The 27272-nt window shown below is 36.2% G+C and overlaps 1 protein-coding gene across 4 annotated transcripts in view; it reads right to left on the bottom strand.

The window, feature by feature from the left end:
• Map3k7 (mitogen-activated protein kinase kinase kinase 7) overlaps window positions 1-27272 on the bottom strand; it is a 77501-nt gene that overhangs the window by 33585 nt on the left and 16644 nt on the right. For 3 of the 4 annotated variants that reach the window (XM_020182773.2, XM_074078036.1, XM_020182775.2), the window contains 8 exons: window positions 15785-15895; window positions 12928-12993; window positions 12386-12431; window positions 10827-10965; window positions 7073-7197; window positions 4581-4709; window positions 2449-2579; window positions 808-889 (listed from right to left, as the gene is read on the bottom strand). In XM_020182773.2, the coding sequence (XP_020038362.1) occupies window positions 808-889; window positions 2449-2579; window positions 4581-4709; window positions 7073-7197; window positions 10827-10965; window positions 12386-12431; window positions 12928-12993; window positions 15785-15895 (829 nt within the window). Of the gene's footprint in view, window positions 1-807; window positions 890-2448; window positions 2580-4580; window positions 4710-7072; window positions 7198-10826; window positions 10966-12385; window positions 12432-12927; window positions 12994-15784; window positions 15896-19470; window positions 19557-27272 lie in introns of all 4 variants that reach the window. The other variant, XM_074078044.1, reaches the window with a different exon arrangement.

The raw sequence follows: 27272 nt of genomic DNA, 5'->3' as shown, positions 1-27272 counted from the left end.
AAAGGAAAAAAAGGTGACTAAAAAGACTGAGGGTCAGTGAAAAGCTGAAAGGATCAAAGGGCTGAAGGTCACAATATGGGAACAGGAGAGGGTCTGAAGGTAAGAGAATAAGTAAATGATAGAATTCTAGAGATGTTCACTTTAGAATTCAGAGCAACTCAAGGGTTTTCAGTAAAAATGGAGTTGAGAATAACTAGCATGGGGGAAAATAAACTAGTAAAAATATTAGTAAAAAAAATTTAAGTACAGTGCAAACTTATGTATACATGTACATACATATCTTTAGATATAATTAAATAAAAATGGCATATATTTTGAAAATACAATTTTTCTATGGTAGATTACTATTTCTACTATTTTATGCTGACCACATACTACTTAATATTTGAGAAAATGGAGGAACTTTTAACTAAAGCACAGTTTAAACGAATCTCTTAAAAGAACACCAGAAAGTGGATATTCATGATCAAGAAATGCTACATTTACAATAATTCCAAATACTATTTGATCTGCTAGTGTCTGCAAAAAATTATTTTTAAATTAAGAACGATATTCACAGCAATACATTATCCAATCTTTCTAGACAACCATACAAGAATTCCAGAGTTGGAAAGAGATCTTAAACAACTCTTTAATCTAGGTAGCTTCGTGAAGAATGATGCACCTGGAAACTCAAATTGCAGTCAATCATATAAAATGAAGGAATTAAAATGCAAATAGGACATCACTCACTGCTTTCTTGATTATAATTTCACAGGAATTGATTTAAAAATACTAGGATATCACTCTTCCATTCCATCCATTTACCTGTACTGGTGGCTGAGTTACTCTGACCTTCATCAGAATACTGACAAGGATACTGTAATGGCTCATCTGCTCCTGGAAAGTACTATATATATAAAAAAGCAAATAATAATTTAAATTTTCTTTAAGACAGGTTAAATCGTATTAAACTTAAAAAGTGTGTATGAATTATTTCCTTGTGACATTTGGCTATGGCAACAATGCTGCTTTATTTTCCCTAAGGCACATACTGAATTTGTAGAGTTCTAAGTTTTTGATTTTATAAAGATATAATATTATGCTCCCTTTTGAATGTCACCAGTGGACAATGGCATGTACCTAACTAAGGATCTAGCTTACATGGAATCTAGATAGTCTTGAAGAAAACAGTAAATATTTCTTTAGAGGAACATATGGAACAGAATAGTTTCATTCCTCATAATTATATGAAACACATTTATGTTCTCAAAACAGTGACATAAACTTCCAAATTGTTAGTCTGACAACCGAAAGTGGTATAACACAGAATAATTGTTAAAACTAATAGTTTAAATATGAAAATGATAAGATTGGATGTCCTTTATGAATTGGAGGCACAATATTTAAATTATTTCCTGGACAAAAAAAGTTAAAATTTAGGGAAAGAGAATTATTATTCTCAAATTGGACAAAGCACATGTAGGCACAATTATAACTAGAACAATCTATATAGCCCAAAGTTTTAAATCATTTGATTACAGAGACTAAATTGGTTGCTTATGCGTGCACCTTTAGTTAGGGCCTAGGAGTCTATCTATAGTGGGTGTCTAAATATGATGGTAAACTTAAACCAGTTAGTTCAAGTTGCTTTGTCTCAGTTATTTTAAATAGAAAGAAACTAAATCTTTGACCATTTAGGAAATTACTTGAGTCTGTATTTCAGAAGATCTCAAGATTCTTCTGCTGAGCAAGTTGTTTTGAAATTCACATACTTTCCTAACTACATGCACTTACTTGAGCCAAAATTACCACTTGATAGTTTTTGTTAGTGATCCAAAAACTAAAACCCTAAAATATTTCAAATAAACCTAAAGGATTTGATGTGTAGAGCAGGAAAATTTGACGATCATTTAAGAAGGGTTCTCTCTAAATTAAAATATTCTATAAGCATATACAAACTTGAAAATAAGCAACAAAAACCAAATAGCAAAGAGCTCTCAAATAAATGCACATGAAAATGCAACCTCTCTATTGTCCCTACCTAAGTGACTGAATTTTGATGAAAATCTGAATCATAAAATTTAAAGTTTGGTTTAGCATGTTAATAGTCACAATATACCTAAGTATTGTGAAGGCTTTATATGTCATTTAATTCAGCTTCTCTCATAATACAGACAAGCAACAGGCCCTGAAATAAGCACATCTGTCTCCTAATGTAAGTAGTATGAATAAGAAGTCCGGAAACCCAGTCTAGACATCTTTCCATTACAAAGGGCTAGATGTTTTTCTCTAAAATAGTGTTTCTTCTGATTATATGAGCCATAAATGCCTATCTCTTAGAAAATACAAAAAAAGCACCTAAGGCAGAAAATAGCAGTAATATCCCCTTTTATTTTAAAAGCTCATCAAAACTCAGTATATATTAAACTCCCTTAAATGCAAAGCCCCTCAAAAGAAGGATTATACCTGCATCAAGTGAGTCATTATTTTCACAATTTCCTCCATTGAAGGACGCTGAGAAGGGTCTTTAGACCAACACCGTGTCATCAGGCTCTCAATGGGCTTGGGTAAATTCTTGATCAGAGGTGGTCGAGTACCTATGATTGAAAATTACAAGAGGGAAATTTACTCAAACAATGGTGCAAACTTTCATAGGTATTTTCAAAGCGGTACTTACTCCATAGGTCTTATATCTGAGACCTGTATTTTGGACTATGAAAGTACTTTTTTTTTGTTCTTTATCTATGCATATTTTCATAAAGGGAAAACTACATCTTTTGGGTGGGTGTGATGGGGCTTGTACTCAGGGTTTCGAGCTTGTTAAGAGATGCTTTATCACTTGAACCATATTCCTAGACCTTTTTGCTTTCAGCTCAGACTGGATCTTGTACTTTTGCCAGGCCCAGTCTTAGAATGAGATCCTTCTTCCTATGTCTCCTGCATAGCTGGGGTAACAGCTAGTGTCAAATCATGATCCTTCTATCTCTTCCTTCCAAGTATCTGGGATTACAGATGTGAGTCACTGCACCCAGCCTGAAACTACATCTTTAAAAGAGTTAAATTTTTATACTACATTTTATAACACAGTATTTAGGACCTCATGGCACATTGGTAGCGCATCTGACTCCAGACTGAGGATTAATAACACTTGATTGCTATAAACATTCTTTCAATAAATAACAAAGGCTTAGTGTTTGTTGTAATAAGAAAAATGGTGCCTTGAAGAAACCTTACCTGAATTTTCAGATTCACTGCAAAAAAATTTATATCCTTGCATATGCAAAAAGTAGTTAACTTGGGTATATGCTCACTGACTTCCAAATGAGCCATTAGTGGGAGGCAGACCTTTTACTGCTGTGAATCAACCATTTCATAAGCAGAGAACTGCCAACTTTTTATAATTATGAAGCCTGTAACATTATTAGTAAGGTCCCCACTTAAAGAAGGCCTCAAATATAGTGGGATTTTTGCAATATAATCAATTAACAAGTCAGCTCCCCCCACCACCACTTTATTGACATTCAGTTATTTATTGACAATTGATGGAGAGACAAGAAAGCAAACTGTCTTTGTCAAGGCTTTACTATTCATTCTCTAATGATAGTAACATTAAAGGTAGTACATGAAACTGGCAAAATGGCTCAGAGTACTCCAATGATGACACTGTTTTGCCAGGTTATAAATGATGCAAACAATTACACAAAATTTGAGTATAGTCAAGTGACAGAAATGAAATAGTAAGAGTGATTATGAAGTTAGGAAGGTGAAGTAATTTTCCTTCACAAACACCTTACTTTTCCAAAGCCAGTATGTAATAATTTTATCAATCAAGAAGATACATTTTACCATCACATGTGATTAGAATCATTATCAGAGGTATAAAAAGGATCAGAGGGATGTAAGAACAGAGTCCATTAAGTCAACATGATATAAAGTATGAGCATTTGAGTCAGAAAGATCTATATTTGAATCCTACCTCTAATTACTTGTCTTCTGATATTGGGCAAGTTAGGTAATGAAACTCCCTAGGTCTGTTTCCTAATCTGAAAAATTAGGCAATAGTATTTACCTAGTAAGTACAGGTAGGAATACAAAAAGAAAGGGTATGTGAAGCACTCTGTGCTTTGTTTTTTGAATTTAAGTAACAACTCTTATCAGAAGTTTTTGACTTCTCTCCTTGGTTAGTTCCTTGCTTCCCAGGAGGAAAAAAAACAAAACTACAGATTAAAATACAAGGTATTTTATGTTTTTTATTTGGTGGTACTGGGTTTTTAAAATTTATTTATGATGCTGAGATCTGAACTCAAGGCTTTGTGCTTGCCAGGAAGGTATTTTACCAGTTGAGCAAGGTCCTCCAGTCCTTTTGTGCTTTGGGTTATTTTTCAGATGGGTCCACTTTTTGCCTGGGCTGGCCTGGGACCATGATCCTCCTTCTTATGCCTCCCATGTAGATTACAAAGTGTGCCATCACATCCAGCAAAAATTACACATTTTAATGTAAGGGATAAATGGTCTTCTTTGGGGAAGAAGACAGGAATAATCTTCCAAATAGGTACTACTCAAAAGAGCATATTAAAGCGAAATGTGTTTTTACAAACCATTATGAACAGCCCACATGATTCGGAAAGCTGGGCCACCAATCTCATCAAAGGGTTTCCGACGTGTTATCACTTCCCAAAGGATAATACCCCAGCTGAAGACATCACATTTTTCACTGTAATTGCTACCTAGAAAAAAAACCGGTAGTTTAATCTTGACTTTTTTCCCACATGACTTACAAAAAAATCTGCTTCCATAAATTTTTAAGAATTGGTATCTTGAACAAAAATAAGAGATTACCATATGTAGAGTTCTTTCTGAAGTACTTTAAATCTTTTCAACAAACATATTTTTTAAATGAATTATCAACATGCTAAAAATCAACTTCGAAAAGTCAGTTACTTTCTATCTTTTCATCAAGAGGCACATTCCTTTTCTTTTTTTATATGAGAAAACTCTTACTTTCTCTGGGGCAGAGTATGAAACATTTGTATATTTGTTTCTGTATTTTCTCTCTCTTTTTTTTTTGGTGTTGGTGATCAAACCCAGGGCCCTGCACATTCAAATGTGTTATGCCACTGAACTATGTTTCCCAGGCTCTGAACTTACGAATTTTAAATTATTTCCCCATTCTATGATGGACAACATTATTTTGCTATTAAAGATAGTTCTAATTTTGTGACTTTTTCCTTGATACATAAAGATAAAATTCTTAATTTGAAAAGTTCAAAATAACATATAATTAATGAAAATTATATAACAAATTTACAGTAAACAAATAACACAGAAAAATTCATGAAACTACTAAGTTGGTGGGAAAACCAGCACAGCAGACAGCCAAAAAAATCCCTAAACCAACAAAACACTCTCCAAAACTAACTTATTGTAAGAGTGAGCAATTATGTAGCAATAGCTTTACATGCTAAGTAGCACAAAGGAATTAGTACTGTAACAGTCTCATTTGGGCTACAGGTGTTGCCTGATGATATCTTTCAGAAAAGCAGAAATTTATATAGCCTAAATGTCTGGGATTTGTCAAACAATTAAGAGCAACTATTACTCTTCTGTATAAACAAATCTTTTTGTTCTCCTTAACTACAATAACACTGTGCCATTATAACTCACAGAAAAGTACATTAACTAACTAAATAAAATTCTTTTAAAATGCCAAATATATGCTGATATATATTCTGTATATGAAACAGAAGGCATTATTTAATTTTATATAACTTAACATGTGCTTGTTCACTCACTTTTTAATTGAATTTTAGGGTAAAACAGCACTATTCAAGTGACTAGCTTCATAGTATTTTCTCTTTCTCTGAGATGGCTAAAAACAAAATACAAAAGAAAACATAACCAGAGTCTGATTACTGAATGTATCTGAATTTTATGGGTATTCATGCTTCCTAATATATAAATCACACACTTTAAGTTCAACTTCTCTCATTTGAAAGATAATTTGATGCTTTTACAGGGAAACTTAGTGTATAATTTATGAACTATTTTAGAACCTGAAGGACATATGGAGGTATGAAAAAAAAAATAAGCTCACTCTTTATTTGTAGCTCTCATTATGACATTTGTGAGGAATTACTTACATGGTTTTTAAGACATCTCATTTAAACTTTGGGACTGTTAATTTTAATGCTAGAAAAACCAACACAAAAGCACAGATGATTCTTATTATCCCTGGCCCTTGTGTTCTATTAAGTCCTGTGAACAGTGACTTAGTGAACACTGAATCTGCTCCTAGGGGAAACATAGGACTAGGTTCCTCTGTGCCTCCAGTCACAAAATATTTTTGTGATCTAATCAATACATAACTTTATTTGATGTGTGTTTTGGTTTAAAAGCACCGTATCTAACATATTTCACTGATTCATTAATGTTGGTGTCACGGCACTGTAAATCATGTGTGAACAAGCATTTTCATGTGCTATCTTACACATTCATAGTCTTCCTGTGCGTAGACAGCACGGCATTTTAGGCAGGTGCTCTACCGCTTGAGTCACACCGCGACAGCACTGCATTTTAAACAGCAAAATCACCAACAAACCCCACAAAAACGGGGGAAAAAAATGCACCTGAATAGGTTGTAAAAAGGCTACTCATTTACAGTATTAGTGAAAAGAAGGTGGAGCTTAGCCTTGTTGGACCTCAAACTAGAAGTGTGTTAGATCACTCAAAATGTGCAATGCTATGTGCATGCTCATTGTCTGCAAATACTTATGAAAGAATTGTAGGTATCAATTTGAGGGTTACAAATAAAGTTTAGCAAACTGGTAATTTGGCAATATGGAATTTGTGACTAATGAGGAATAACTATACATATGTTTGAATCTGCAACAGAAGATGTCATAAAATTTAAATTTTGTCATTAAAATTTGGGATCTTAGGCTACATCTATTTAAACTCTTCTAAAACTTCATTATAAATCTTGTAATTATGTACTATATAAAAATAAAACCATAGAAATGGGGAAAAATCCATAAACATATTGGATTCATATGGAGTGAGATAGATTGTCAATTATTTCCTGCTTTTATACCTTCAAAAACTTCAGGTGCCATCCAGGCAGCACTCCCTTTGTTATTGGTCATGTGTGTCTGAATGTCACAGGCTGTACCAAAATCACAGATTTTTAGAACTGTCCCACCTGCAACCAGCAGCAAGCTGTAAAAACAAACAAACAAATGAAAAAATAATAATAATCATCAAAAGTTGCAAAGTCAGTTTTTGATTCTATAACAAAAGAGACATTTGTGGAGAAGGAAAGAGTTAAACAAAATGAATGCTATTATTAAACTTCTATAAAATATTACTTGGTCATAGTTCAGAGAAAAATCAGCAAAAATTAATTGACTGTAACTTAGAAAGCTCTCCTGGAAAGACTAGTGGACTCACATTTTGATGTCTCCATCTCTACCTCCATAATCTTTCCTGACCATATTTGTCTCTGCCAAAATAAACATGGGGTTTTAAGAACTTCCTGTAGGTTGCTATTATGGTGTTCTAAAGTAGGAATTAATCATAAACATGTATAACTTTAAAAATAATTACTCTACAATTTAATTGAAGATAATACAGTAAAACAAACTAATACAGAAGGAGAACAATGGTCTTTATTTTGTGGTGTGGGGGCTGAACCAAGGAGCCTGTGCATGCTAGGCAAACGCTCTACTACTGAGCTACATTCCCAATGCAATGGTCCTTATTTTAAATGTCTTTATTTTGAAGGTACTTCTATAAAAGTTCATTCCCAAAATCATTTTTGTGTTCAGAATATGTCTGTGTGGGAAGAGTACAAATCTACCCTGGTTAAAATAACCTAATGAAAGATTTCCAAAAATTTTTTTCAACTCAAGATTCTCTAGATGGTATTACTACCCAATCACAGTTACCAAAGTAACACATTTTTACTTAGAAGATTTTGTTTTTGATAACAAACAGAAAGAGATGGATAATAAAATTGACATAACCGTACTATAGCGAATAGCAGTACTTGGGGACTCATTTTTAATTATGAATTTTATTAACTTTTTGTATATAATCCTGTACTTAAATTCTAACTGAAGGCTCAGCATGGTGGCTCAAGCCTGCAATACTAGCTACACGGGAGGTAGAGATCAGGAGGATTCTTGTTTAAGGCTGGCCTGGGCAAAAAGTTAGAAAGATCCTATATCAACCAATGGCTGGGTGCAGTGGCACATGTCTATCATCACAGCTACCATGGGGAAGCACAAAAAGCAGAATCATGGTCCATGCAGGCCTGTGCATAAAGTGAGACCCTAATCTCCAAAAAAACTGATGCAAAAAAGGCTGATGGAGTGGCTCAAGAGCATCAGGACCTAAGTTCAACCTCCAATACCATCAAAAAAAAAAAAAAGAAAAAAAACCTAACTGGAGAGATTTAGAAATTAACTTTTAGCTCAATGTGACTCAGATAAAGCCATCTAAACTACTATTTCATACTCCATACTGCCAATACCTCTGTGATAATTCAAGTGGGAAAATGCTTAGTGTAATTTATATGTAATTTAACAAAAAACTTTTCCTGTCTCATTGTTCTTGTTCAAACTCTTGCTATTCTTTACCCAAGGCAATTATAATTACTCTGTAACTAGTTTCCTTGTTTTATCCTTGCACATTTAATATATCATAATAATTTGTTGGAAGTGACTTTTTGATTAGTGCTCCTTTACTTATTGACTTCAACAGTTCACAGTTCTGAACATGAGTTCAAGGTTTATTAAAATCGGAACTTAAATTATATTTGTAGGCTTACTTTCACAAAGTTGAGAGTAAAAACATATTTTTGGTTTTTGACATACTTGTGAATGAACATGAAAAAGATACATAGACACTTGATACTATATATAGTAAAATACCTCACCAAATCATCAGGTACCTTCTTTATATGCTATTTTGGAAACTACCTGATCACAGAATCTGTAGGTTTTCCACTGACAATAAGATACAGCATGTGTGTGCATACTCAATTGCATACAAAGCATAGCCATTTCAAAAACTTTTCTATTCTACAGTACCTTTTGGGAAATCAATTATAATTCCAAAGTCTAACTGATATACTGTGTCCCCAAAACAATTTGCAATACTCCTGGATGAGTTCAATCACAGAGATGCTAGAGAGGAATGTATAATCCACACCAGACCTCTTGGAATATACTTGTAGCACTTACTAGAAAAAAGGAAATCATTTAGATTTTAGATGGCTATATCTGGTTTGTCTAACTGAATTGCCTAAATAAAACTAAAACTTATAGAATATGGTTGAATGGAGATGGGCGACAATTATCTAAGCTGTTTAATTAATACAACAGAAAAGATGTTAGGAAATGGGAGTCTCTTCCTTTTATATTTCTCTGCACTGTTCTATAACTAATCACTTATCTAAAACTAATCCTAATGTAGATAAAAACGGTTATTGTTGAGGGGTTGCATCTGATGGTTTCAGGCTCCTCTAGGAAGAGACTGCTTTGTGCCTGAAGCTCGCCCATATCCTTTGAATCATTAGTCAATGGCCAACGATTAATCTGGTTAAGAACTATGATTTTTATGAGTCTACTTTAAGAATTCAACCCTATTTTAATGCAAGAGGAAAGAGGATTGAATATAGGAAAAAAGGGCTAAGTAATATCTTCTTTACTAGTCAAGGCAGGTAGTTAAAGACAAGGGAGTCACGTGAAAAAAAGAAAAAAAAGAAAATGTTCTAAATACAAAGCTTAAACATTATTTTACAAGGGACCTGAGGAAACAGAAATCATTTTAAGCCTGGGAGTAGAAACAAGGTACAGTGGCACCAACGATTCCAGGATTTGGAACCTATTTAGAGTTTAGAGAGACATGAGAGCAGTGAGTTAAATACAGAAGGGATGCTTTAATGCTTTAAGTCAGTATCAAGGGAACTGAATAATTCAAGACTATATTGTTACTTTTGTGACTGATTTCCTAGGCAAAAGCTCTTATCTGAAGACTGATACAGTAGTGGAGGGAAGAAGACATGGAGGGAATTTTTTACTCTTTTGCAGATATGCAAAAGAGAAAAAAATTGTAGAAAAGAGGATGATATATTTCACATGTATTTTTTTAGTTGCATACCTATACAAATAAAAAAAAAATCTAAAAGTTTTACCTTTTAAGGCACTTATTGAAGGAATTTTAAAGTCCCAGGATTTTCAATATAGAGAAATCTATAATCTTTTCACTTTATACCTAGATGTCAGAAATGCTCTTTGCTTTCTTTTGAAAGAACAAGTACAACATTCAGTTAAATTTTTTGAAGAATGTCTAGGGTGTGTAGACATTGTGCTAGTTGTTAGGGATAATAAGTCAGATTGTCTTTGTTCTCAGAAAACTGTCTAGGAGCCAATTGTGGTAGCAAGCATTTGTAATCCTAGTACTCTGGAGGCTGAGGCAGAAGGAACATGAGTTTGAGGCCAGCCTGGGCTACACAGTAAGACCTTGTATTAAACAACAACAACAATGAAAGAAAACTATCTAGGAGCAATATCATATACTACAGGCACAAAATGAGATTTATAGTCTAAGAGATTCTGGAATTATGACAATCTAAGGCAAGAGTTATTAAAAATAACCCCTCTAAAGATAACATTCTAAAATATAAACATAAATAAGTGATGAAAATAAGTCAAAATAAACACTCTTAAATAGGCCAAAAGGGAAAAGAGAACGTCATATACAACAATTACCTTGAATCAGGGAGTAGTTGGAAGATGGCAAGAGGAGGGAGGGAGGTGGGGGTGTCACATTATTGGACTTACTTTGGTGGTTTCAGATCCCTATGAATTAGAGCTTTGGGCTGCATGCTGTGTAGATAAGCCACTCCTTGGGAACACTGTAAACACCAACTCATTGCATGGGCAGCAGTGTAATATGGCAATGGTTCAGCACCATGCAGCACTGCAAAAGAAAGGCACAAACTAAAAAGAACTTTATTGCATATAACCAAAGATATAATGTGAATGCAAGCACTGTCAGAACATAAGACTGGTTATTTTTTATACATGTTCTGACTAGTCCTGCTTTTAACTCTTTTATTTTATTTTTATCTCTAAATAAAAGAGATAGAAATATTTAACAATCATTGGTGAGTGGATAACTGACATATAAGTAAACTGCCATTCAAGTAAAATTAATACACATTGTTATACTTTTTCAAATAGATAAGGTCTTTCAAACATTAACATAAATTACAAGCAGTCTTATTCATACCATGATAGGAGAGAAACAGTATATAAACAGATGGGTATACCAAGATGTTTACAACTGAACTGTCTGTAATAGCTAAAAACTCTTATGTTCAACCATACAAAACAATGAAGTACTAGACACACATTAACAATGGGGAACACATTAGCAGCAAATATGACTAAATGTTTTAAAAGTTAATTTAAAAGTAAATGCAATAATTTATTTTATATAATTGGTGCTATAAGAGACAATACATTTATATACAAGGTTGGTATTTTTAGGGTGAAAAAGCTTTGCTCTATAAAAGTAATAAAAGGCACACAAAGCTTGCTTTCATTGTTACAGTGCAAATGTTCCAGGAAGCGAGTTTTCACAACTTTAGGTTTTTTTGGTTTTTGATTTTGTGGAACTGGAGATTGAACTGAGGGCCTTGAACTTGCTAGGCAGGCACTCTACCACGTGGGCCACTCCACCAGCCTGTTTTGATTGGTTATTTTTGAAATAGGGTCTTGCTTTATGCTCAGGCCAGCCAGAACTGCAATCCTATTTGTGCTTCCCCATGTAGCTGGGATGACAGACATATACTATAGTGCCCAGCCATTGGCTGAGATAGGCTCTTATGAACTTTTGCTCAGGCTGGCCTCAAACCACAATCTTTCTGAGCTCTCCAACCAAGTAGCTAAGATTACAGGCTTGAACCACCATGTCTTCAATACCTGGCCCCAATAGTGTTTTTGAAAAGAAAGCAAAATAAAGCAGAGTGAAATGGAAGTATGGTTAAAGAGTTCTAAAATTAGGAAGCTCAAAGGTAAAAGAGAATAAAAAGAAAAAAATTTAAGATATTTTAAAATCTATTTAAAAAGCAAATTTTATATTAATTAAATGCTTTTAGCATAATAAAAGTACCATCAATTGAAAAATGTGATAGACTTCCAAATTTCACATACTAATGTGAAATTGTAGCATTTTTCTTGTTTTCATTTTTAATCTCCAACAATTTTTAAAAGAATTACTTTCTTTTGAAACTCTGATGGTAAATTGTGAAGAACATTAAATAATGCACAGTTTATATTAAAAGCTTTCAAATTATTTGACTCTACTAGATAAACACAGGTTTAATGACACTCACCATTATATAAAGAGCCCCCTTCAGCATATTCCATCACAAGACACACCTAAAGGAAACATATGTCAGCATTAACCAGAACTACAGTGTCTCAGGGCTCTGCAGAGACAACTGAATTCAATCCCTTGACTTTATAGATGCATTAAAAATTATTCTTTTGTTCTCTACTATGTGAATGACATGAGAGAAAGAAATGATTTTTAAGACCTTGACCTAAGACAAGGACTTAGGTCAAGTGGTGATGTACATTCATATCAACATAATTGTAGCTCTTGGAACTTTCTCCAGGACTAAGAAGTAGATGCTGTCATGAGATACTAAAAGTCTTATAAGAAGATGAACTAATAGGATAAGACTAACTAAAACAACTCCTATAGTATACTGTTTTGCTAAAAAGGCTAGAAATAAATGCATTAAGTACAACAGCATTTTCAGAAATACAGCTAAGATAGCAGATCAAAATAGCTTCATAAACCACACACCTGCATACATCTGCCATGTCATTTCTCATAGACAAGATGACAATGAAAAAGTGATGAACTTACTGGATTCAAGCAGGCGCCATACAATTTTACAATATTAGGATGGTTCACACGGGACAACTGCCGAAGCTGTAAGAAATTAAGCCTTCTATTAAAAGTGATAATTGTCATACAAAACATTTGTTTAAATCATTAAGGGATCACTAGTTACCATGTAGTAAGCACTATGGTCACAGGCACTGGAAACACCAAGTGTCCGGAACGGTACAGAATCACTGCCCTCCAATGGGAACTAACAGGCAGGCAAATTAGTAACTAAAGCATGTACAAAGTGCATTGATAGGAGTTATGAGCAAAGCATGATGAATACATGAAGAAACTACTCTGCCAAAAACTGTTAGAGCATTATCCCAGAGACAGTGTTGAGCTGAGTTATCTGAACTAGAAACCACTGTTACTTTTGTTATCATCATCTTCATAGCTAGGGCTGAATAGTCTACCTACTTTACATTTTACTTCATAGGTATGTACAATTATTCCAACTCTGCAATAAACCACACACCTGCATACAGGTGTATTACCATTCTATCTTAAAGATGAGACCTTAAAGGTAAGGCCTAGAAAGAAATACATGAGATGCTGAAAATCCTACAGCCAGGACTTGAACTCTGGTTTATTTGTCTTAAAATGTGTACTCTTTGTGCATAGTTGTCTACAATTCCACTTCTATCTCTTGAAGTAATTCCCTCCTCTCTATTCTCATTGACTTAGAAATGTCAACCTGAAATGCTGCTGTAATTTCTGTAGCCTTCTTCTAGGTGGCCTCCTTACTTCCAGTCTGAATCTTCTCTAATCCAGTAATTAACAGAGTTAGTAAGGAGTCTTGCTGTACTCATTTCCCTTGTTTTACATCTCAAAATTCTATTAATGTAGCCCCCCCCTCATAAAACTGTTCCTTGCTCTCTTTCTTCTCTATATCTTTTTTTCTTCTCCTCTTCCTTTTCCTTCTTCCCTATTACCTACATTAAGCTGCCGACTCATTAAGTCCATTAAGGTCTCTAAACTTTTCTACTACATGCTACTATAAAGCTTTCTTTTTCTACAGCCAACATCTGTGGATTTTTGGTCCTAATAGAAAAGTTAATAAAACTATTTACTCTATTTATTATATGTAATATATATTTACTATGTTTCAACTTGGTAAGATTCAGCATTGCACTTCAGATAGAAGATTATTTAAGCAATTATTTCTACTCCCTCTTTAAAACTCACTAAGATGATGAAGGCTTTTTATTTTTTAAGCCTTGACTCAAAGGAGTGAAATGAGACAATAGCACACATTTTTGGAAGTTAGAAAGCTAATGAGCAATAGGAACTGATACAGCAGATCTAATGGCTGTTTCATGAGCTAGCAATGAGAAAACTAAGATGCAACCAGATTTATTTCACAAAATCTCCAAGAGATGAGAGGAAGGAGCTAATAAAGGGGGGTGGAGGGAAAGCAGTTGAAAGTTAAACCCAAAGATGCTTTCCTTGATTTCAACAACCTAGTGACTATCTCACTCTATTCTAGCAGAGAACTAGAGGTTAACTCTTTAAAGGAGATACAGCAATCAGCATCTAGATTGGAGGATACCAAACATTAATGAAGGAATAAGCTCAGAATAGTTGTCTTTGGGAAACAGAAAATTAGATGGGAGGAAGTACAATGGGTTGAAGTTTCTTTACTAAGAAGCTTTGCAGAAGTGTCTGACTTTTTAATTTTTTTTAAACATGCTTGGTAAGTGCTCTACCATGAGCTACATCTCCATATCCCATTTGACTCTTCAAACTACATGCATGTATAGTCTTGATTAAACTTTTGTTCCATGCTATTATCATTTATCATTCCCTATTTCTAGCATGTAACACATGCTATTTCACCCAGGTCTGTGAAACTGCCAGTAGGAGAATATATCATCAATGACCTTATCTTAACTACAAACAAAAATCCTAACTAAGGATTCAGACTTCTAGGCATATTATTAAATATCATCTTCCTTTACGACGGCATTAAAACATTCATCTGCATTTCTTAACAGATTCAGCCATTTCTAAACCACATCATCATTTCAGAATTAAGTTCTCAATTCTCTATACTATATATTTAAAAATTTCATGAAGTATATTTTGAAATCCTGATTAGACGAAAACAGAGAAATAAATTCAAAAGGTTTATAAGGCAGAGGTCACTTATCCATTGGCCAATGAGATTAAAAGTAATAAAAACATTGATTTACTGAAATAATAAAGTCAATAAAAAATAAATAAACCTGCTAATATGATAATCTCATGATTACTAAGCTTTCCTCCATCATTTCATTTGTGAAGGAAGGGAAACTTTGGACTGGAGGCATGGTTCAAAGTGGTAGAACAACTGCCAGGCAAGTGCAAAGCCCTGAGTTCAAACACCAGTATTGAAAAAAAAAAAAAATCTTAAAAAAGTAAATTTTCATGCTAAATGAGGGAAAACCAAAGTTGCAACTATTTTTTCCTTAAAATAATCCCATCTGAATTTCTAAAAAATTCGGCTAAAAATTCATAAAATTTCCATTCTTAGTTTTAGATAATAAGAGAGAAAATCATCTCTCTTCTATTTCAAAATTAGAGTGCCATGCCTTGAAAGTTTTTAATTCCTTGGATGAGTATGAATTTTAATTCTGGGATAAATCCATTTAAATAGTAATTCTCTTTACCTATAATTTTTAACATGAATTAAAAGTGTGAATGAAAAAATGTTTCTAGGGCACTATCTTGGGCTCAACTAAATTGATGTTCATGCATATAGCGAGAGGACATTGAGAAGCAATGTCTTTCACAATATTAAGTTTAGAGTATTTCAGATAAAGAATTACCCAACAGAAATGACCTCTCCACTTACCTCTACAATAAAAGCTTTCCTCTCGGATTCACTTTCTATTTGTTTAATAGCAACATCTTTTGCTCTCCATTTAGCTTTGCAAACTACTCCAAAGGCTCCTCTTCCTACAACCTGAGTTAAAAGAAAAACCCACAAGAATCAGAAACAAACAGACCCAGTCCAACGTGAAATATAAAGCCAATCTTTAATTGCAACTAAAGAAAATTTTAGAAATCATCAACGACTGGATTTGCCACTGAGATAATTGTCGTTAAACTGAGGAGACAATGAAATGCAATGTTTCAATTTTAAGTACATGGAATAAGCTTTCTTAATTAAAACCCATAATAACAAACAGAAAAGATACATGGAGGCATAAACAAAGTACAGTAGACCCTTAGTATCCATGGGTATACAGTTCTCAGGAGACACAACTGATGATAACTTGAGACTGACTGAGAGCTTCTCTGCACCAACTGAACTGAGTAATGTGCACACAGAAAAAATTTTTTGACCACACTTGGTCAAAACTCCATGTAGGGCTAGAGGTATGGCTCAAGAGATAGTGTCTTCTGACACTCAGTGCAAAGCTCTGAGTTCAACACCCAGTATTACCCAAAACTCCATGTAATAAACCCATGAATAAGGTAAGCTTACTACAAAGCAACCTTTTAACCACAGAAAAAAATGAAAACAGGAAAGATACGAATGAGTAGAGAAGATGATTCAGAAAAATAAAAAGCAGGAACATATGATAAATGTAATAAATCTTTTAAACTATCATATTTAAGAAATTAAAAATAATTTTTGAGTAACTCCGTAGGGCTACGGAACAGAGAAGGAATAAAAATACAGATGATGAAAGAGTGCGATGATGAATAGACAAAATGTGTTATCATCTATACAATGTAATATTATTCAGCAAGAAAAACTACGGGGCTGAGGATGTTGCTCTGTGGTAGAGCACTTGCCTAGCATTTGAAAAGCCCTGGGTTTAATTCCCAGTACTACAAGAAAACACCAAAAAAAGAAAAACTACCAATACATGTAAAACAAGATGAACCTTAAAAATATTATGCCAAATGAAAGAAGCCAGAAACTAAAGACCATATATTGCATGATTCATTTACATAAAATGTCCAGGAAAGATGATCTATTGAGATAGACCATAGATCAGTGGTTGCCTAGTGCTGAGGGTGAAAACTGGAATCAATGTAAATGGATAGCAGATCTTCCAAGGTGATAAAATGTCTGAAAACCAGTTTATCTCCATGGTTGACAACTAGGTACATTGCAAAAGTTATCAGATTGTATACTTCAAATGGGCGAATTTTATTTTATTTTTTTTTAGATTTTCATTAGAAATTTATTTATTTATTTATTTAAATAACAGTGCCTTTATTCACACTGTTTCTTTTTTTTTCTTTTATTATTCATATGTGCATACAAGGCTTGGGTCATTTCACCCCCCTGCCCCCACCCCCTCCCTCTCCCCCCCAATACCCAGCAGAAACTATTTTGCCCTTATTTCTAATTTTGTTGTAGAGAGAGTATAAGCAATAATAGGAAGGAACAAGGGTTTTTGCTGGTTGAGATAAGTATAGCTATACAGGGCATTGACTCACATTGATTTCCTGTGCGTGGGTGTTACCTTCTAGGTTAATTCTTTTTGATCTAACCTTTTCTCTAGTTCCTGGTCCCCTTTTCCTATTGGCCTCAGTTGCTTTAAGGTATCTGCTTTAGTTTCTCTGCGTTAAGGGCAACAAATGCTAGCTAGTTTTTAGGTGTCTTACCTATCCTCACCCCTCCCTTGTGTGCTCTCGCTTTTATCATGTGCTCATAGTCCAATCCCCTTGTTGTGTTTGCCCTTGATCTAATGTCCACATATGAGGGAGAACATACGATTTTTGGTCTTTTGGGCCAGGCTAACCTCGCTCAGAATGATGTTCTCCAATTCCATCCATTTACCAGCGAATGATAACATTTCATTCTTCTTCATGGCTGCATAAAAATTCCACTGTGTACAGATACCACATTTTCTTAATCCATTCGTCAGTGGTGGGGCATCTTGGCTGTTTCCATAACTTGGCTATTGTGAATAGTGCCGCAATAAACATGGGGGTGCAGGTGCCTCTGGTGTAACCTGTGTCACAGTCTTTTGGGTATATCCAAATGGGCGAATTTTATATGTGAAATATCTCATGATTTTTAAGAAGTTATAAAAATAAAGACCAGCCATATATCATATTATTTTTGAATCTAACAGGCATCACACATTGGTTCACTGCTCTATCAAGCTCTTATATTTTTAGAATGTTTGGAATTTTCCATACTATAAAAATAGCAACAGAACAAAAAAATTATAGCTTGATACCTGTTGAAACAAAATCATTAGGTTTTATCATTGTAAAGTACCTTTATTAAGTGCCATCTTTTCTTGTCTCTCAACTTTCAGTTTACCTAAGCACTGTATCAAGGTCTTTTCCTTAAGTGAAAAATGTATCTCCCCATATTATATTAGTATGTATTTTCTAAGTAGCAGGCGCTGAGCTAAGTGCTTTACCACTGCCTCATTTACACAGCTTTAGGGGGCAGGTACTAATGCTATCGTCAATTTATAGATAAAGCGACTAGCTTTAAAGAAGTAAATTAATTTTCTCAAGGGGTACTTAGCTAGCAAGTGACAGAGTGACGCTTAATGCCAGGTAGTCTGATACCAGAATGTTAGTAATCCTAATCTGTAACATTTATAATACCCTTCATATATAAGAAAGCAGTTAGGTCTTCCCTTGGAGAAAGGAAGGCTGCTCTGAGGCCCACATATGAAAGCTCTCCCTCCCTCTTCACTTGGGAGAGCAGGGAACAGAAATTTGCTTTGCCTGTGCCTCTGAACAACCCCCATTTTAAGGCTCATACAACAGAGGGAGGATTTACTCCAGGCTTGGGAAAGTCTCATTGAAACAGTTTTCTTTTTTTAACCTAATGCAGGCCTTGTCAGGGGAACACTGTTCAGGGTGGAAGATTTGGGAGATGCCATTGTACTTTTGTTGGGAATGATTAGATTTTTGTTTGCTCAAGTTTACTAGCCAAAGAAAAAATATAATTGGGCAGATACCAAAAGTTGAGCCCTTTACCTGGGGAATTTAAGATTAGAGGGAGACATTGCCTGTGGAGGCCATTTCAGCTATAGAAATCTCAGCTCAGTGGCACCAGTGACTACCACTAAAGGCCAGGGATGCCTGGCTACCTAAGGATGAGGATCATAGGGGCATGCCCAGATCCAGAACCCTGACTTCCCAGGCAGATACTCCTGAAGGTAGCTAGCGGATCATTCTAGCTGCTATGGAAATCTCCTTTCCCCTACAGATCACAATGGGAGGAATCCCCTCTACCTCCAGCAGACCCTCCACCTGGGTGCATTCTCAACCAGTAGAAGGACTTTGACCTGCGACCTTAAAGAAAAACAAAGCCTGATCTTTTTCTGTAATGTTGCCTGGCCCCAACATAAATTAAAACAAGAACAGTAGCCAAAAAAAGGAAACTTATCCTATAATACTATCCTACCCTTGAGGGACTGCCTCCTGTCTCTAAGGAGGAACATCACCTATCAAAATTCCCCTATGAACCCTGAATCAATCAGAGCCTCTTGAGCTCACTTCACACCTACAGTGTGACCTCCTATTCAGATGCTCTGCAAAGACTCTTACCCTTGAGGGAGGTGGCAGGAGCATCTTCTGTTCCACCCCAGTGTCTTATGTTTCCCCCTAGTTCTTCTTCCTTTTCTTTCCTGTGCCTAAAAAGACCAAATACATACCCATTAATTTGCCTTTTACATCCTAAACTGCAACTACAGGATTCACATGAATTTTGGGGCTGTCTTTTTTTTTTCCCCCCTGCTTTCTGCCTTCTTGCTTGTTCTGATAGTTTTAGTGTTCAAGGTCATTTGGAAGTTTTGTTATCTTAGTGGAATGTAATATTCTGTAAAATCATGTAAGACAAAAGGGTGGAATATGTGTAAAGGGACCCTTTTAAAAACCCAGGCAGTAACTAAGTCTACATAATATCTGAAGCCATGTGTGGACAGGTTATGTTTATGTTTCCTTTTTGCCATAAATATAGTTTGGGTTAAAAAGATAAGGTAAAAAAGGAACCAGTAAGGAAGAGACAAGAAGATACAAAGAAGTAATAAAGAAAAAGAGCATTTTTGGATATGAATGGACTTTGGATGTAAATAAGATTTTGTTCTTAAAGCATAGGATTGTTACAGGCAGGTAAGGACAAACCCAGAAGGCACAATGCAGAAGGAATGTATTGGAGTTAATGCTAGATACAATGATGGAATATGGTAGGGCATGAGGAGGTGTAAGAAAGTTAGAAGAGGACAGTCTACGTATAAAAAGGTTTTTACATGGTAAAATAAAGTTTTGTCTTAAAGGATTGTTCCAAAGGGAAACTAGACAGGGACAAACCAAGAGAGTAAAAGCAAGTTATAAAAGGTTTGCTGTAGGGGAAAAAGGAACCCTCTTATACTGTTGGTGGGAATGTAAACTAGTATAACCACTCTGGAAAAATATTTGGAGGCTACTTAAAAAGCTAAACATTGATCTACCATTTGATCCAGCAATATCACTCTTGGGGATATACCCAAAAGACTGTGACACAGGTTACACCAGAGGCACCTGCACACCCATGTTTATTGCAGCACTATTCACAATAGCCAAGTTATGGAAACAGCCAAGATGCCCCACCACTGACGAATGGATTAAGAAAACGTGGTATCTATACACAATGGAATTTTATGCAGCCATGAAGAACGAAATGTTATCATTTGCTGGTAAATGGATGGAATTGGAGAACATCATTCTGAGCGAGGTTAGCCTGGCCCAGAAGACCAAAAATCGTATGTTCTCCCTCATATGTGGACATTAGATCAAGGGCAAACACAACAATGGGATTGGACTATGAGCACATGATAAAAGTGAGAGCACACAAGGGAGGGGTGAGGATAGGTAAGACACCTAAAAAATTAGCTAGCATTTGTTGCCCTTAATGCAGAGAAACTAAAGCAGATACCTTAAAAGCAACAGAGGCCAATAGGAGAAGGGGACCAGGAACTAGAGAAAAGGTTAGATCAAGAAGAATTAACCTAGAAGGTAACACACATAAAAGCAACAGAGGCCAATAGGAGAAGGGGACCAGGAACTAGAGGAAAGGTTAGATCATGAAGAATTAACCTAGAAGGTAACACACATGCACAGGAAATTAATGTGAGTCAACTCCCTGTATAGCTATCCTTATCTCAACTAGCAAAAACCCTTGTTCCTTCCTATTATTGCTTGTACTCTCTCTTCAACAAAATCAGAGATAAGGGCAAAATAGTTTTTGCCGGGTTATCGAGGGGTTGGAGGGAGAGGGAAGGGGGCGGGGTGGGTGGCAAGGGAAGGGGTGGGGGCAGGGGGGAGAAATTACCCAAGCATTGTATGCACATATGAATAATAAAAAAAAAATTAAAAAAGAGTTTGCTGTAGAGTTTGTGATACAATATAACTGACAAAAACTCAATGTTGTCTTCATAAACTCATAAAAGGACCTCTAAAAACTTTGCCTTAAGCACCAGTAAAATTAAAAATCCTTACTTCTCTTAATCAATTTTGTTGCTACTTTCACTACATTTTGCATCTTGCTTTGCTAGACACAAGGATCAAGATAAATGTATCAACCTCCAGCCTACCTTTCTCTATCTTGGTGAAGACAATGTCACCTAAATCTGCTCTATGTGACTCCCAGGGCCCTTGTTCTTTCTCATGTGTAACCTACACATGCAACTCTATTTCTCAATACTGCTATCTTTGCTGTACATACTACAGAACTAAATGTCATATTTTCCTTTTTCCCACTGGGAGCAAAATTGTATCTCTGGCTTGTTTCCTATGTCATCTTATAGAATCAAAACAAATCCTTGTCCCACTGCTGTATTGTTCTAATCTCCTCGATGGACTTTTGCCATTCTGTCCTCTGGCCCGAAGAAAAGCCTTTGCCCAGTATTGTTTTGTTGCTCTCCCCAGATACATCATGTGCTGTTCATTACCTTCCAGACAGTTCACACGTCTTCCATTTGTCTACTGCTATCAATTGGCTAAAACTCCCTAGGCTATCTGAAACACCTACTGCTCCTTTAGGGGTATGTTCTGTTGTTCCCTGTCAATTCCTGAAGGAACTGGCTAGTTTGTCTTTACTTAAATTTCTTCTGTATCTCACCTAAAACACTACTTAAAGCAACAGCTATAGTTAAATAAAGACACTTTATGTGGATATAAACTGTTGCCAAAAACCCTACAACTGTTAAATAAGGACTCTAGTGGTGAGGATAGGCTACATCCTTGTGAGCCCCTCAGGCTCTCCACATCATGCAGGCTATTGCCACTGCAGTTGATTGCACTCCAGAACTGGACAGTAAGTCCCTATTGCAAAAGACACCACATACTCTGCTTACAGGGCACAGAAAAATCAATCTGGAATAAAACTGAAAGCTTCCTCTCTACTGGCTAGCATTCGTAGTAATGGAGAGTGCTATCTATACAGGCTTACATGACCTACTTGGCTATATCCCCCGTGTGTCATCCTGTCAACATGCCCTACAGGATGTGCCCATTAGTACAATAGTGGCATAACTAGTATGGGTGCAACCAACCACATTCCATTTGGATCATAGGCCTGGTCCTTGGGAGAGAACTCATGTTTGGTGCTGTAAGCTAGGATAGAAACCTATGGCTAAAAGTCAAAGAACCCAGCAGGAAAGTCACTGCCAATGTTATGTTAAATGTGATCTTAATATGCTGTTTTGGATCTTGCTAATGTTTTCTTTCGTATCCCTTTAGCCAATGAGTCCCAAGAGCAGTTCACGTTCACGTAAAATGGACAGCCTCTGTCTGAGATCAACTACTCCTATAAACCAGTGAAGGACTTAAAATTTCTTTTCAAAAAACAAGGACTTGCTTTGTCAGCAGAGGGTCTGGGAGTCATCTTTCTTTTATTCTTCATCTTCAGTGCACTTCTGCTTTTTTGGCTATTTAAACTAATTCTATGATGCAATTACATGCTGCCTGATATCTCCAATCTTCAGGAAAAAAAAAAGCAAAAAGAGGAACTAAAGCCTGTAGGAGATCCCCATCTGTTGTCTTGATACACTTTGGATGATACTCATCCTGCTCCATAACCTTCTATGGGCCCTGTCTCACATCTCATCTATTCCATTATTCTCCAACTTAGTCACTGTCCCTCTGATGATTTCTTCAAGTCTCAAATTCATTATTTGAGATGATTTCTTCAAGACTCAAATTCATTACTTTATTTTAGATCTTTTCTTACAGGGTGACTTCTCTGCCTTTCCTAGTATGAAATCTCTTCCTCCACCTAGAGATCCCTTCCTGTTTTCTAAACCACATGCCTACACCTTGGGAAACACCCTTTACCTTACTGCCTCAACACAAATGGGTTCCCAGTATCAGGAGAACATCCTAGGGGGGATTCCTGATGTGGATCATCTGGCTATTTCTATGCATTCCTCAATCTCATCTCTCAAACTCCACTAAAAAAATGGCACTTTTAATGACAATCTCTTGTCCTTTCATACACCAATGCAGATTCTTACTCACACCCCAGGATCCTCCAGCTAAGTCATATTTTTCCAAAATCAAATTGACTCTCTGGCAGCAGTGGTTCTAGATGATCACTGCTATCTAAGGGGAACTTGTGCTATGTTTGGTGAAGACTCTTGCTTTTGGATCAATAAACTGGGAAAAGTCCAAAGTTATAAAATAACTCATCAAAATTCTAAGGGAGGAGGGATTCCAAGATGGTGGCAAGAGGGAGGAAGCAGAAAGCGTGTCTCCTAAAGTAAAATCTTGGAGAGATGCTGGAGACACACCTTGCAGGCAAGGCCACCGAGAAGAGGCAAAACTTTTGACTCCTCCACACCTCCAGCCTGAGCAGAGAATCTCCACGTTAAACAGAGAAACCAGGAGGGCCCCCGCGGCGCCAGTCGCCTGCGCCCAGACGGCTTGGGAAGACACGGACAAGGTGAGCTAAGCGGCATGTGGTACTCCCACAAACAACCCTGGGCCAGATCAGCCTAGACCCCTGGACAGACCAACCCCCACCCGGGGAAAAAAGAGAAACTAAGTAATAAGCAGTAAGAACAATAAACACAAGTAGCAAAGAGGGTGGGGCACCCTGAGCACCCAAGAGGAGAGGACGGGAATGCCTCCTGGAAAAGTAAATAAACAAGCTGGGCGGGCGAGAGGCTCTGGTGGGAGCGGGCCAGTGCCCAGCAACCAGGAATGGGAAAGCTTGTGAGAGTGGCAGAGGGAGAAAAACTCCACAGGAAAGGGGGAAAGACCCACCTCCCACGTGAGCTGTAAACAAACATGCCAGCATGCAGGAGCAGCAGCACACACCCAGCAATCAGGACCAGGAAAGTTTGTAAAAGTGGTGGTGGGAGGAAAATTCCACAGGAGAGGGGGGAAGACCCACTTCCCAAGTGAACTGTAAATAAACACGCAGGCCTGAGAAACCTGAGAAAGCAGGTGCAGTGTCACCTCCCCCAGTGTGCTTGGAAAGGGGAAAGCTTGTCCAAGCGGCTCACGCACAGGAGAACTCTGAGTAAACAAAGCCTGTGGGGGCCAGGTGAGTGCTAAGTTCACCCCAGAGATCTGCACAAATAACGCCATCAGAAACTGCAGGCTGACAGCAGTGGGCAGACAAGCTACAGCCACAGATGGCCATTCACAGACATGTCTCCAGACCTTTTTTTCTCTCTCCCTACCTTTGATGAGAAAACAACCGAACTACACCTGCATGCTGAAAAACTTACTGAAACTGTATTACATTTGAACTTGGAACACTTTGTGGGTTTTTTTTTCTTTTTTTTTTTTTGTGCAGTTTTGATCTTCTTTATGCTTCCCCTTTGATGAGACAACTACAGAACAACATCTGGGGCACCATCTCCAGGATTGGAGGCTGAGGGACGAACACCAAAATTATTAAGACTGAAACTTCATTGCATTTGAACTTGGAGGTTTTTTAAAATTTTGTTTTATTTTATTTTATTTTTTTAATATATATTTTTTCTTTCATTTACTTATTTTTTATTTTTATTCTTAATTTTATTCTTTTTCTTTTTTCTTTTCAATCCTCTCTCTGTCTCTCTAATGCCTTTTCAGCTTAAGGTTGATCAGTACACTGTCTCTCCCTGTTTATATCTCTGCAAATTTTTTTGTTTGTTTTGTTTTTTTCTACTTGATTATTTGTTTTTCCCTTTTCCTTTAACTTCTTTGCTTTCCATCCCCTCTCACCCTTCCATTCTAAATATCACTAGTGCTATTATTACAAGCTAGAAAATACCTAATTGCACACAGTACAGGGACAATAACAACACCAAGGGCAATGACAGGAAGACAGAAAAAACAGGGAAACCAGTTTCCCCACAGCAAAAAATTAGTACAGGAACCAGAGGGAAATGAAGAAAACAGATATTCAGATCCAGATTCCAACAAAATGAAGATAAACTAGGCCAAAGAACCCAATGAAGCCCACAAGAATAATTTAAAAGAAGACATACTACAGGTACTCAATGAGAATTTTATAGAGATGATACTGGATCTGGTCAACCAAAATGTACAGGAGACGCTCAAGAAATTCCAACACAACGAAAATAGAGAATTTGAAAAAGCAAAAGAAGAAATAAAGGAAACTATAGAAGCACTGTATAAACACAAAAGTAAAACAGAGAACATGACTAATAAACAGATAAATGAACTCAGGACAAAAATAGACAACATTAAAGAGGAAACAACCCAGGATATGGAAAACCTCAGAAAAAAGAATGAAACAGAACTGCAAAACAAAATGGAAGGCCAATCAAGCAGAATAGAACAAACAGAAGACAGAATCTCAGAACTCGAAGATGAAATGGTAATTAAAGGAAAAACTGAAGAGCTATTAATTAAACAACTCAAGACCTGTGAAAAGAAAATGCAAGAACTCACTGACTCCATCAAAAGACCAAACTTGAGAATCATGGGCATCGAAGAAGGAGAAGAGGTACAAGCAAAGGGAATGCGTAATATAGTCAACAAAATAATAACAGAAAATTTCCCAAATCTAGAGAAAGCCATTCCCATACAGATGCAAGAGGCCTCCAGGACACCAAGCAGACCAGATCAAAATAGAACTACCCAACAACAGAGCATCATTAAAACAACAAGGTCAGAAACGAGGGAAAGAATATTGAAGGCTGTAAGAGAGGAAAAACAAATAACATACAAAGGTAAACCCATCAAAATCACAGCAGACTTCTCAACAGAAACAGTAAAAGCAAGAAAAGCATGGGGTGAGATCTTCCGGGCACTGAATGAAAATAACTTCAACCCCAGGATACTCTACCCAGCAAAACTATCATTCAAAAGAGATGGAACAATAAAAGTCTTCCATGATAAGCAGAAACTAAAACAATATGTGACCACAAAGCGACCACTACAAAAGATTCTTCAAGGGATTCTGCACACAGAAAGTGAAACCCAACTTAACCATGAAAGGACAGGCAGCACGAAACTACAATAAAAGAAAAAGCAAGAAAATAGAGAGTAACCTCAACTTAGGTACACACAATCAAACCTTCAAACAACTAAGACAACTAAATGACAGGATTCACCACATACCTATCAGTACTAACACTTAATGTTAATGGACTTAATTCACCCATCAAAAAGCACCATTTGACAAAATGGATTAAAAAGGAAGATCCAACAACTTGTTGCTTACAGGAGACCCATCTACCGACAGAAATAAGCACAGGCTTAGGATGAAAGGCTGGAAGAAGATTTATCAAGCCAATGGCCCTGAACACAGACAGGAGTAGTAATACTTATCCCTGACAAAGTAGACTTCAAGCCTACATTGATCAAACGAGATAAAGAAGGACATTCCATACTAATAAAAGGGGAAATAGACCAAAAGGAAATAATAATCATCAACCTGTATGCACCCAATGTCAACGCACCCAATTTCATCAAACATACCCTGAAAGACCTAAAAGCATATATTAACGCCAACACAGTGGTTGTGGGAGACTTTAACACCCCATTGTCATCAATAGATATGCATCCAAACAAAAAATCAATAAAGAAATCTAAGATCTAAAATATACAATAGAGCAAATGGACCTAGTTGATGTCTACAGAACATTTCACCCAACTTCTACACAATATACATTCTTCTCAGCAGCCCATGGAACCTTCTCCAAAATAGATCATATCCTAGGGCACAAAGCAAGCCTGCGCAAATATAAGAAATAGAAATTATACTGTGCATACTATCTGACCACAATGCAGTAAAAGTAGAACTCAACAACAAAAGTAAAGACAAAAAACATGCAAGCAGCTGGAAACTAAATAACTCATTACTTAATGAAGAATGGATCATCGATGAAATAAAAGAGGAAATTAAAAAG

Source organism: Castor canadensis, chromosome 1, assembly GCF_047511655.1.
Source record: "Castor canadensis chromosome 1, mCasCan1.hap1v2, whole genome shotgun sequence".
NCBI lineage: Eukaryota > Metazoa > Chordata > Mammalia > Rodentia > Castoridae > Castor > Castor canadensis.
The sequence above is the reverse complement of the archived record's forward strand: the minus strand, read 5'-3'. Positions and strand labels throughout refer to the sequence as shown.